The 13,748-nt window shown below is 41.9% G+C and overlaps 1 protein-coding gene across 6 annotated transcripts in view; it reads right to left on the bottom strand.

Moving 5' to 3' along the window:
- The window catches only part of LOC140200357 (B-cell receptor CD22-like), a 90,211-nt gene that overhangs the window by 19,987 nt on the left and 56,476 nt on the right, over positions 1–13,748 (bottom strand). For 5 of the 6 annotated variants that reach the window (XM_072263570.1, XM_072263571.1, XM_072263574.1 and 2 more), the window contains 3 exons: positions 11,623–11,892; positions 8,754–9,035; positions 3,489–3,728 (listed from right to left, as the gene is read on the bottom strand). In XM_072263570.1, coding sequence (XP_072119671.1) covers positions 3,489–3,728; positions 8,754–9,035; positions 11,623–11,892 — 792 coding nt within the window. The remainder of the gene's footprint in view (positions 1–3,488; positions 3,729–8,753; positions 9,036–11,622; positions 11,893–13,748) is intronic. The other variant, XM_072263572.1, reaches the window with a different exon arrangement.

Here is a 13,748-nt window from a genome sequence, read left to right as displayed (position 1 = left end):
CCTTCAACAGGACCCCACAACTAAGCACATCTTTCCCTCTCCACCCCTCTCCACTTTCCACAGGGATTGTTCCCTCCGCGACTCCCTGATCCACATGTCCCTCCCCACGGATCTCCCACCCGGCACTTATCCCTGTAAGCATAAGTGCTACACTTCCTCTCTTGCCACCATTCAGGGCCATAAACAGTCCTTCCAGGTGAGGCAACACTTCACTTGTGAGTCGGTTGGTGTCATCTATTGCATCCGGTGCTCCTGGTGCGGCCTCCTCTACATTGGTGAAACCCGACGCAGGTTGGGGGACCGCTTCGTCGAGCACCTCCACTCCGTCCGCCACAACAGACAGGATCTCCTGGTTGCCACGCAGGGTTCCGGCCCGTAACATTGACTCATCATTTCCACGGATGCTGCCCGACCTGCTGAGTTCCTCCAGCGTGTTGTGAGTGTAGCAAATGACACCCTGTAGTTCCACCCTGATCCTCCTCCTCTATGCACTTCAGTACACAGTTTCATAAATTAATATCAAACCACTGAAGGGAACTTAACAGGTTGAGCAGCAACTTTGAGGAGATGAAATTATAAATTTCATCTCTTAAAAAGGTGGCATCCATTATTATGGACCCCCCTCCTCCATCACCCAGGGCATGCCTCGTTCTCATTGTTACTATCAGGAAGGAGGTGCAGAAGCCTGAAGTAAAACACTCAACAATTCAGGAACAACTTCTTCCCCTTTGCCATCTGATTTCCTGAAAGTGCATTGCACCCATGAACAGTACCTCACTACTTTTTAATTTCTATTTTTGCACTACTTATATAATTTAATAATTTTATATACTTACTGTAATTCACATTTCATGCCCTATGCCAGTGATATTAAACATGAGTTCAGCAGAGGAGGACAAAGGGCTTAATTAGGAAGGGGAAAAAAGATTACAAGAGAAAACTGGCAGGGAACATAAAAACTGACTGTAAAAGCTTTTATAGATATGTAAAAAGGAAAAGACTGGTAAAGACAAATGTAGGTCCCCTACAGACAGAAACAGGTGAATTGATTATGGGGAGCAAGGACATGGCAGACCAATTGAATAATTACTTTGGTTCTGTCTTCACTAAGGAAGACATAAATAATCTTCCAGAAATAGTAGGGAACAGAGGGTCCAGTGAGATGGAGGAACTGAGCGAAATACATGTTAGTAGGGAAGTGGTGTTAGGTAAATTGAAGGGATTAAAGGCAGATAAATCCCCAGGGCCAGATGGTCTGCATCCCAGAGTGCTTAAGGAAGTAGCCCAAGAAATAGTGGATGCATTAGTGATAATTTTTCAAAACTCGTTAGATTCTGGACTAGTTCCTGAGGATTGGAGGGTGGTTAATGTAACCCCACTTTTTAAAAAAGGAGGGAGAGAGAAACCGGGGAATTATAGACTGGTTAGCCTAACGTCGGTGGTGGGGAAACTGCTGGAGTCAGTTATCAAAGATGTGATAACAGCACATTTGGAAAGCGGTGAAATCATCGGACAAAGTCAGCATGGATTTGTGAAAGGAAAATCATGTCTGACGAATCTCATAGAATTTTTTGAGGATGTAATTAGTAGAGTGGATAGGGGAGAACCAGTGGATGTGGTATATTTGGATTTTCAAAAGGCTTTTGACAAGGTCCCACACAGGAGATTAGTGTGCAAACTTAAAGCACACGGTATTGGGGGTAAGGTATTGATGTGGATAGAGAATTGGTTAGCAGACAGGAAGCAAAGAGTGGGAATAAACGGGACCTTTTCAGAATGGCAGGCAGTGACTAGTGGGGTACCGCAAGGCTCAGTGCTGGGACCCCAGTTGTTTACAATATATATTAATGACTTGGATGAGGGAATTAAATGCAGCATCTCCAAGTTTGCGGATGACACGAAGCTGGGCGGCAGTGTTAGCTGTGAGGAGGATGCTAAGAGGACGCAGGGTGACTTGGATAGGTTGGGTGAGTGAGCAAATTCATGGCAGATGCAATTTAATGTGGATAAATGTGAAGTTATCCACTTTGGTGGCAAAAATAGGAAAACAGATTATTATCTGAATGGTGGTCGATTAGGAAAAGGGGAGGTGCAACGAGACCTGGGTGTCATTATACACCAGTCATTGAATGTGGGCATGCAGGTACAGCAGGCGGTGAAAAAGGCGAATGGTATGCTGGCATTTATAGTGAGAGGATTCGAGTACAGGAGCAGGGAGGTACTACTGCAGTTGTACAAGGCCTTGGTGAGACCACACCTGGAGTATTGTGTGCAGTTTTGGTCCCCTAATCTGAGGAAAGACATCTTTGCCATAGAGGGAGTACAAAGAAGGTTCACCAGATTGATTCCTGGGATGGCAGGACTTTCATATGAAGAAAGACTGGATGAACTGGGCTTGTACTCGTTGGAATTTAGAAGATTGAGGGGGGATCTGATTGAAACGTATAAAATCCTAAAGGGATTAAACAGGCTAGATGCAGGAAGATTGTTCGCGATGTTGGGGAAGTCCAGAACGAGGGGTCACAGTTTGAGGATAGAGGGGAAGCCTTTTAGGACCGAGATTAGGAAAAACTTCTTCACTCAGAGAGTGGTGAATCTGTGGAATTCTCTGCCACAGGAAACAGTTGAGGCCAGTTCATTGGCTATATTTAAGAGGGAGTTAGATATGGCCCTTGTGGCTATGGGGATCAGGGGGTATGGAGGGAAGGCTGGTGCAGGGTTCTGAGTTGGATGATCAGCCATGATCATAATAAATGGCAGTGCAGGCTCGAAGGGCCGAATGACCTACTCCTGCACCTATTTTCTATGTTTCTATGTTTCTATGATTCTGATTCTGATATTTCACATCAATGTGCACAATTCCTTTCCACCCACAGATGTTGCTCAACCTTCTGAATGCTTTTAACAGATTTTTTTCTCTAGATTCCCGTGTCTGTAATGTTTTGGGTCTACGTAAATTAATATCCCTATGAACTGAAGGACCTCTGTGAAATATTATTGTGATACAACTCAAGTTGCTCAAAGCTGATGCTGAAGAATGTGATGTCCAACAAATTTCATGATTTGTTCCATCATTAAAATATTAATTATTGATAAATGAAAGAAGTTAGAAGCATGGAATAATCAAGAATTCTAAGAAATCAAGAACTATGTAGACAAAATGAAACAGAAGAAAGTATAGTATTCTATGACAAATCATTGCTCTCTTGACCATCACCTATTGAAAACAATCTGAGGAACTCTGTTCAATGGAAGCCGTCAGATGGACTTCCTCTTCACAGGAAAATCTAAAATACATTTCCTTAAAAAACATCTTCCAAGTTGCGAAAGTGCATTTTGTTTTGTTAGGCAGGGGTACTAATAGTTATGGAAACAAGGTTAATTACTAGCATTCTTCCGTAGTCTAGTTGTCTTTGGAATTTTGTTAGTAGATTTTTGTCCCTCCTACTGACTTAGCCTTATCAATAATTTCACATATAGCTACATACCCAGTGTTGACTTGAAACAGTATTCCTCTGAGCGTATAACGCCAAGTTTATTCTGAGCTTGGCATGAAACACAACCACTTGTCATTGTTTGCAGAGTCAGAATGCTGATGGTCCAAGAGCCGTTTTGCACTTCCACAGCAGTCTCTGTGTTGTTCCAGGAAATTCTTGCTGGAGGATTGGCTTCAGTTATACAGTGAAAACTCATCCCACCTTGAGTCAGGTTTACTTGAGTAGGTTTGTCTGCAAGAAGAAATTAGGATTATAGATGGCAGGTTCATTTTCGTACAGCCTGTTAAACTCAAAGTCACAAGATTTTAGTTCGTTATATCCTCATATAGCTGATCCAACTGATAAATATGTGTCTGTGTGTTTGCAGATTATTTGATAAAATTAGATGAGTTCATTATCATGCACATTAGTGTTCAATTAAATTTCTCGTTTGCTTGAAGCTCTCAGAGTGAATAGTATACTTGATATTCATAAATCCAACAATAAATGTCATGATATGCACAAAATAGCAGGATGGCACAATGAATGTAGTGCAATCTGGGGTAGTGTAAAAACAAACGAGAGAAGATCTGCAGATGCTGGAAATCAAAGTAATACACAAAAACTCTGGAGGAACTCAGCAGACCAGACAGCATCCATAGAAATGAGTAAACAGTCGAAGTTTCAGGGTGAGACCCTTCATCAGGAAGGGTACGTCAGGAGCAATAGCTTGTATTGAAAAAAACGAGCTGCAAAGTTGGTGCAACTTCAACAGGATGTCATGCGTGCTAAACAGTAAGAAAAAGCTTGCAATGTGTTGTGCAGATAATTTCAGGCTCCAAACTACATCATCAAATTTGATTCCAACATCATTTTACGAAGTGAAAGGGCCCACTTTCTGCACAGTCCTAAGAAGATATGCCTGATCTACTATCCTTTTGGTTGAAGGCTGCAATATTAGGTTAGATTGTATGGCTTCTCAGGCAGCATTTTTGAGCAAGCTGTCAGCTGGTGGCAGTACATGGTTTAGCTGGTTTAGATTTCCACATCTGTGCTGTACAATGCATCAGTTAGGTATGATGCCACTGCTGATTTCAGAGGGGCTGGGGCATAGCTTGTGGATGAAGCACAAAAGCACTCATTTTAATTGGATACTGAACTTGAGTGAAAATGTAAGCACAGAAAAGTAATTATTTTACTTAATGTTTTCAATTAATTTCTAGTGATTAAAAAGCAACTTTACCTATCAACAATTTTTGTTTTAATTACTTTATCATACTGGACATTTAAAGTAGCTGAAGACCAGCAACAAGCTGTCATGGCCCTGACGGCTACTGGGGCTCTGGGATCTCTGGTCCCACAACCTTTGTGGAGTCATGGCAAGGGCTCTGTGGAGGAAAGGGTTCTTCCACTACTCGACAGCGAGGAGCTGGGTTGGATGCGAAGCCCCTCAATTATTGTAGTAGAGTACCACCCAGGGGGTCACATAAGTGGCAACGGTGCTACCACTTTTAAGAAATGTAACAGAGCACTACTTAGTGTATTATCTTTGAGTGTGAGAATGAAAGGGCATTGCACAATTTATTTTTGTAAATATTTTTATTATATAAAAAGATCTGATGCTCAGTTGCCACTCACATGTCCTTACAACATAAAGTAGTCCCATATTGTACAGTACACTCCTCCCCTTTTATTTTAATAGTGTATCAACTGTTTTTTTTTAACTGAGGCACTACGCTAAACAAATATGTTTACCCTTAACTTACAAATGCCTACCAATTGTTTACTTAGTAACTTAAAAATATCAAATTATAACAAAATAATGTAATAATATCAAATTATAACAAGCCCTTTTTTTTACTTTTGGTCTAAGACCCATTTATAACTCAAGTCTCTGGGGGGGAACACTGCCCACTGTGCCCTACTTCTCTAGGTGATGATTATGTACCAGCGGTAACAGAAGAAATAATTGAAGCTGTAGCAAAATTAGTCATATTTCACAAGAGATGTGATGCATTTTTTGTAGCTTTGGTTTCCAAAAGAAGTGGTTGGTGATCAGCTGTCTCTGCTATTTATTCAAAAGTCAGGGCAATCCAATGCCTCACAGAAAGATCAGTACTTTACCAGTAATCTTTTACCATTTGAAGAAGCAGTTGATTGAAATCCTGTTGTTCATTCCGTTGTTCTTAAGCTGCTGGTAAAGCACAGTTTTGCTGAAATAAGGATTACCTGCAGTGCTATCTGTCTGAAGTTCAAAATAAACAAATCTTGGTCAGGAAAATGAGACTGAACTCTATGCACTGTTTCTGAAATGTTTGGAGGATTCTATGTATGAAAAATCCCAGTTGTGCACAGTGCAAGAAAAGATTGCATACCTACCTGGCTCAAGAGGGAGGATTCCTTCAGATGCACATACAGCACAAGTGTGAAAATACAATAATAGAAACCTTACAGTCTGTTGCCAGAATCCACCTCTGTTTTGATGCTGTTTCCCAACTTCTTTGTGCAAAACAAGACACATTGGCTGAGGATTCAAAATATGTACGTCCAAAAGAAACTTCCCTGCAAAGGATTAAGTGAATGATTCTCGATGAAGGAAATGATTGGTTCAAGATTTACCTTGTGCGAAGGCTGTTCTGTTTGAATGGAATTGATTTTATCCAAGAGCTTTTAAGGAATGACCAATTTTCATGGATCTTTCCCAAGGAAATTGCTCAGGAGAAGACGGAGATGTTGGTCTTTTTGGAGATTTAAGCTTATTGAGAGTTTGCGGATCTTCCATTATCTGTTCATCTGTTAACAAGTAATTTAACTGCACAGGTGCAGGTTTTCATCTGCTGTCTGTAATTGGAACAGGGTCATTAGGTCTCCTCCTCAATTTTCTAGTCATTATTGGCTTTACCTCCATAGAATCTCCTGTGAGTTCCATTGTTAGCCTCTCATTCTCAATCATCTTTATCTCTTCTTCTAACTCAATCTTTTTATCTTCAAATTCCTTCACTGCTGCTTTCTTCTCTTTAATGTAATTCCTTTCCACTTGTTCTGTCTCCAGTTGCGGAAAAAGCTCTGCATTTTGTATTCTTTCCTTGTATTGTTGACCTAGTTTCTTCATCCTTTTCTGATACTCCTGCAAAGTGCCTTCCTGTAACTGCTGTAGCTGTCTTTTGAGTGATGTCAATTTCTCCTGGTACATCTGCTCTTTTACTTCCAGGTAGTCTTCATCATCCTGCTTATTGGCAATACCTGTCTCCCTGTTGACGCTGTCTAGCTCCTCCTTGTCGTTGTAGTAGTCGATATTGGGTGAGAGGAGAGCTGCGGAAATCTTCCCCACTGAGCTGCCCTCCTTTGTTGACACACCTAGTACCTTGATGGTCTGCTAATCCAGCTGGATTTTCCTGAGCCATTCATGTCCCTGCAATGGTGGTCCTCCATTTTTCAGTACATACAGGTTCAGTTGCTGTGTTTTATCTCCATAGGTCACTGTCACTTTAATTTTGCCTTTGGGATGCATTTTCTGTCCTGTGTAAGTTTTTAGTAGAAGTTTTGTTCGTTTCCGAAGTATGTGCGAAAACAGTCATTTGGTAGTCGTGTACAGAGATCACTCTTAAAGCTGAGTCTGTATCCAACTCCATTTTCAGTCTCACTCTTGTGGAGTGATCCATATTACTCTTCGATCATCTGTCTCTTTCATGCTGTGAAGTTGCAGACAAGACAATTCTCTTTCATCTGAATTGTTTTCATCAGAATTGCCTTCTTTCATTTTGTGCACATTGTTGTATTTTCCTTTCTGGGGTTTCTTGTTTCTCTGTATTCTGTCCTTTTTCTGCTGTTTACTAGCTTTGTATACTCTGCCAATGTGGCCCTGTTTGACACAATTTCTGCATTCTTTTTCTTTAAACCAACAATCATCAGGGTCATGTGACCTGTTCCCAGAATGGTAACATTTCTTTCCTTCATTTCTGTTCAGTGACATTTTATTCATAGCATATTCCAGAGGTTTTTGTTGTATCTTGGAAGAACCCCGTTCCACTGTTTCCATTGATATTAAGATGTTTAGCACTTTCTCGAATGTAAGGTCTTTGTCACACAGGAGCTTCTTCTGTGTGGTTTCACAGTGCATGCCACACACTAACCCGTCCCTTAATGCGCCCAATAGACCAGCTCCAAATTAACAATGTTCTGCTAATTTGTGCAATTCAGCACAATATTCAGAAATGCTTTCATTTTTACTCTGATTCCGTTTGTGGAATTTAATTCTTTCAGCTATGACCAGTGGTTTGGGGATTAAGTGCTGTTGGAGGGTGTCTACTATTTGCTTGAACATTTTGTCAGCTAGCTTTTCAGGGGTTAACAAGCTCTGTAGCAGCCCGTATGCTGTTGCTCCCATAATACTGAGTAAGACGCTGGCTTTCTTTTTATCATTAACACCATTAGCCTCACAATATAACTCCACTCTTTCAATGTAAGTTGCCCAGTCTTCAATGCCACTATCAAATGCTGTAATGGTTCCAATCATTGCCATCTTTGTTATGTTAATTAAACCCCATTCTCCCCTTATTTTCATTTTTGAATCACGTGTCCATTTTGCTATTGCCATGAACGCACTCCGTCTAGATGTGTGTGTTGCTCCTTTTTATCTCTCTTCTGGGGCAGGCACACCCTCAGCCCCTGGGGGGTCAGTGCCGGCTGTGGTCTCGGCTGGACGTGCTGCGGCTCCGACTGTGTCTCTTGGTCTCCCGACGTTCCCGACCTGTGGCTGTGCTTCTGTTTCCTTTCAGACTTGCGGCCTCGCTCTGCCTTGACTTGTACCTTGCGCTCTTCTTCCAAGTGTCGTTATCAATTAAAACACGACGTTCCGATACGATGTAGATTCATTAACCTCGTTGCCAATTTGTTGTGTATGTGGCCGGGTTACACAACAAAGATATAAATAAAAACGCTGGAGATGGGAGCTAAGTTAACAGGGTCCTTTACCGACTGAAACCAAACTGAACACACACGTACAGATCAATACGTGCCTAATAATGCATGAAACAACATAAAGTAGTCCTATATTATACAGTACAATAAGAATTTCAGGTTGCATACTGTATACAATCTCTGATATTAAATTAAACAATTGAAACATTGAAGAGTGTGAGGGAAGTTAGGTAAAAGAATACATGGATAAGGATGTATATTGAACAGATGTTAGAAAATAAGAGTATCTTCACCTTATACATTGACGTGCAACAGGTTAGGGGATAAAATTAACGTAAAACCCAAAGGATTACCTACATTGAACAGAAATCTTCCAGTCCTCTGAAGTCTGCTTTCCCAAATAATTTGAGGCTGTGCAGGTATACAATCCAGAATTGCTTCTTGAAATACTGTGAAAGACCAGGGTCCCTCTTGTACTATTAAGATTTATTATATGGCTATTATCTTTGTTTCTCCTGTACCAGGTGTAAGTAGCTTCAGGATAGCTGCGACTGGAGCATAGCAAAGAGATGTTGTCACCCTCTTTAATATCCATTTCTGTTCTGTCTTCTACATAAATGGTTGTGTTTCTGGGTGCATCTGTAAGTAAAAATAATATTATGAGTTATAACTTATGATACAGAGAACTTGAGTGTCCAGTTCATCTGTTATATAAGGCAATTAACAATGATCACATGCCTAACTCCCAAGTTAAGACACTCTATACTGAGTCCTCTCACAGAATAGTTTACCAAAAGCATAAGAGAAAAGGATATTCTCAAAATCTCTTGAAAAATAATTGCAACTTTCCCACTGACTCCTGGAATTTCTGACAATTCAAAGTGGAAAAGGACTACTTGGGATGGTAGTGAGGTTAGTGAGGCCATCGATCAGGTGTACACCAAAGTCCTGTGTAATTGATGGAAGGAGTGCACCAACAATGTTAGAAAACTGAAATAAAATTCAGAATTGGGAAAAATACACTCATCAAGTTAGGAAACACCTGTGGAGGGGAAACAGCACAATTAGGGACTCACTTCACTAAATTTTGTGTTTGGTGATGTTGATCTGGGGAGACGTTGAAGTCATTCTGCTTCATGTTCTGAAGGTTGGACAAATGCTCAGCATCAGTATTATCCAACAATCACTCTCTAAGATACTCAAGGATACCTGTCTATTTAAGCTAACAAACAAAGTTGCTTAATTAAACAAGCAAACTAACAGAGGGCCAAGTGGTAGTTCTCAACTCTGTCCTGACTCCATGGTGACAGGCAGATTCTAGCAAGTGAATGCAAAGGTGGGTTGAAATCTGTTAAGGGTGCATCCATCAGCCCAGTAGTAGAATGATCCTGAAGTAAAGGAAATCAGTGCTTCTGTGATCTCACCTCTGTAGCCAGCAAGGACTCCATGGCTGGAGCAAATCTCAGAGATAACTTCCAGTTGAAATATGTCAACCTTGGGATATTCTGTCCCTTGGACATTTCAAGCAAGGAGATTTAATTGTGAAATGGACTTTGCCTTGGACCCTCTGCTGTCAGTTCTGGTTATAGTGGAGGTCTGGTGGGAATAAACCTCCTTTGTTTTATGTTACAGGATTCACCTCCATGAGAGTAAGTCACAGTTGTAATTGTAGCTACACTATTAAGTCCTTCTCAGTGCCATAAGACCTTTCATAACACTGTTCCCAGCAAGTTGAAAGTAACTATGAATTCCACTAAAGTGCAGGTGTGCAAAGTCTTAACGTATGACAGCAACTTGAATATCTGTTATGTTGATATCGCTAACACTGCTGATGTGAGAGTAAATGATATTAGAAATCTGAAATAAAGACATGAGGAAATGCATGAAATATACACAAAATGTTGGAGGAACTCTGCAGACCTGGCAGCATCTATGGAAAAAAAGTACAGTTGATGTTTTGGACAGAGACTCTTTATTGGAACTGAAGAAAAAAAGATGAGGAGTCAGAGTAAGAAGTGGAGGGAGGAAGAACCACAAGGTAATGGGTGAACTAGGAGTTGGGGGGTGGTGACGGTGAAGTAAAGAGCTAGAAAGTTGATTGGTGAAAGAGATACAGGGCTGGAGAAGGGGGAGTCTAATAGGAGAGGACAGAAAGCCATGGAAGAAAGAAAAGGGGGAGGAGAACCAGAGGGAGGTGATAGGCAGGTAAGGGGATAAGGTGAGAGAGGGAAATGAAAATGGGGAACGGTGAAGGAGAAGAGGGGGGGTTTACTGGAAGTTTGAGAAATTGATGTTCATGCCATCAGGTTGGAGTCTACACAGACAGAATATAAGGTGTTGCCCCAAAGATCTGAGTGTGGCCTCATTGCATCAGTAGAAGAGGTCATAGGTTTCTTCCTCTCCTCCCACACCTTCTTACTCTGACTCCCCATCTTTTTTTCTCCAGTCCTGATGAAGGGCTCGGTCCAACTCCACTCTTTTCCATAAACGCTGCCTGGTCTGCTGAGTTCCTCCAGCATTTTGTGTGTGTTGCTTGGATATCCAACGTCTGCAGATCTTCTCTTGTTTGTGAGAAAAAGTGTGAACTTGAGGTTCAGTATCCTTCATCTGTTATCTGAGAACCCAGAACAAAATGTTCTGACACTGCTGATTTGCTGAGTGTTTCCAGCATTTCCTTTTCTGCTGCTGATTTAATCGATCTGTTGTGATCCCTTTGGCCACTCTCCTATCTGTACACTGTACAGTTCAAGCAGACTTCTTTTATTCTTCCTGTTTCAGTTTCATCCAGTCTTTCAGTTGTCTATGAGTAAAGTCTAATGACTTGCATATAGATGAAACTCAATACAGAAAGGCATTATTATTTTGAAAAGGTTTTGGATATTCCGTTTGTCTATCTCTGTCTGTTGCTCTCTGTTATTCCCTCTGTCTCGCTCTTTCTGTCTCTGTTTCTATGTCTCTCTCTCCATTATCATTCCCCTGTATCCTTTGCCTTTTTCTTCCTCTCTCTCTCTCTCTCTCTCTCTCTCTCTCTCTCTCTCTCTCTCTCTCTCTCTCTCACTCTCTGTCTGTCTGTCTCTCTTCTGCAGTGATCTGTGGAATCTGTAGAATGGGAAGTAAGGAGAACAGGTAGTTGAGATCAAGGCATTCAGGAATGTTTTAGTCAGCTTATACTTTAAAATAGGATGAAATTAGATGCAGAAAATGCACAAAAACAATAATTTCTCACATTGAACAAGTATCTCCACAGCCTCTGAGCTCTGCCTTCCAAGGTAGTTTGTTGCTACGCAACTGTACAATCCAGCATTGCTTTGTGAAATGCTTTGGAAGAGCAGAATACCATCATTGGAATTATAATCCTGAACTTGACCTTTGTCCCTCTTGTACCAGCTGTATGTGGCTTCAGGGTTACTGTTACCGGCACATGACAAAGAGACCTCGTCACCCTCTTTGATCTCTGATCTGTTCTCCATTTTAATGTTTACATTTTTGGGTGCATCTGAAAGTGAATAGATTTCATATTTGAGGACTAGTGATACAGACAGCGTACATTTTTTGAGAGCCTAATTTCACTCATTCAGATATAATGGACAGACCATGTTGACCACATACCAAACATTTCTGAGCTCAGCCACGAGAGGAGTTTATGAAATGGATAGAAAAGCAAGAATTTTTATAGACTTTCTCAGACTCTAGCTGACACAAATCACCATTGACATCTGGAAATCACCATTGACACCTGAAGGCTCTGGTCCAGGAGCATTCAAAGTAGAAAAAGAACATTCGAGATGATACTGAGAACATTAGGAGCACATGGGTTAGAAGATGTGCACCACCTCACAAACTGAAATGAAGCCCCCGGATGCTAGAAACATTCAGCAAGTTGGGTGACATCAGTGGAGAGAGAAAACCACAATTAACAATTTGGCTCAGTGATGAGAACTTCTGACTACATGGACAAAGAGACTTAGATAGTAGAGGGGAATGGGCAAAGAAGTGAAGTGGAAAAAGAAATACAATATTAGAAAGTGTTGGTCATGCACTTTGGTGGAAGAAATATATGGCCAGTCTATTATTTGGATGGGGAGGGAATTCAAAATGCAGAGATGCAAAGGGATTTGGGATTCCTTGTGCAGGATATCCTAAAGGTTAACCTTCAGGTTCAGTTAGTGGTGAAGAAGGTGAATGCAATGTTGGCATTCCACTTCCAGATAGGTTCTTGATTAGTCAGGGTACCAAAGGGAAAGGGGAGAAGGCAGGGGAGTGGGGATGACTGGAAGAATTGGATCAGCCAATGATGGAATAGTAAAGCAGACTCGATGGGCTGAATGCCCTACTTCTACTCCTATATCTTATGGTCTACTGGTCTTATTTACACGGGTAGGCTCTAGCAGTTGCTGCCTGTGACAGGTGTCATCCATCAGCTGGCAATGACTGGAATACTTCTGAAGGATCATGTCAGGGTCTCTGTGACCTCACATCTATCGTTGGCACACCCCGGCAATGACATCATGTTCAGATCCCTGCCTGCTGTAGGGGTCAGATCTCAATGAGAATTTCCTCTGGATGTCAGCTTTGCAAATATTTTGTCCCTTGAACATTTCAAGAATGGAGATTTGCTCTCAAAAACTGCCCCCTGTCACAGTCCGGTCTGTTGACTCCTTATTTCAGTTAATTACCTTTTCCCCGTGTTCTACCGGGCTCCTTGATTAGGGGACCTGATCCTCATCAGAACCGGCGGCATAAAGACTCCGGCTTACATCTGCCCGGGGCTGGACCGACACACCGCAGCCCGTGCGGCAATGCATGCTCCGGGGCTGCTGAGAATGGTGGATTCTAAGTGGCTTCAGTGCCTGGGGTTGATACGGGAATCCTGTCTCTTCATGTTCAGTTAAGTGATTGCCAGCCGTTTGCCGCTTCATGTGCTACCCCATGTCAAGATATGAATCGTCTGTCGTTGTTTGGTTTTGTTGCTACTCCGAGGTAAGATACGAATTGGCTATCTTTGTTTGATGTTGTCTTCCCATGTCCAAGTCCAAGCCCAGGCTTCGAGTCCAAGACGACTCCAAGTCAAGTTTGAGTCCAGGCTCCGTGTCCAAGTCAAGTCCGATTCCAGGCTCCGTATCCAAGCCAAGTCCGAGTCCAGGTTCCGAATCCAAGTAAAGTGCAAGTCCAGGCTCTGTGCCCAAGTCAAGTCCGAGTCCAGGCTCCGAATCCAAGTCAAGTCCGAGTCCAAATTGAGTCCAAGTCCAGGTTCCGTGTTGTAGTCCAGGCTCCATGGCCAAGTCCAAGTCCAGGTTCCTCTGGTTTGTTGTCCAACGTTTACATCCATGTAAGCATCTAATCCTCCCTCTC

This window comes from Mobula birostris, chromosome 7 (assembly GCF_030028105.1).
Source record: "Mobula birostris isolate sMobBir1 chromosome 7, sMobBir1.hap1, whole genome shotgun sequence".
NCBI classification, from domain to species: Eukaryota; Metazoa; Chordata; class Chondrichthyes; order Myliobatiformes; family Myliobatidae; genus Mobula; species Mobula birostris.
Note: the sequence above shows the minus strand (reverse complement) of the source record. Positions and strands in the feature narration are given on the sequence as shown.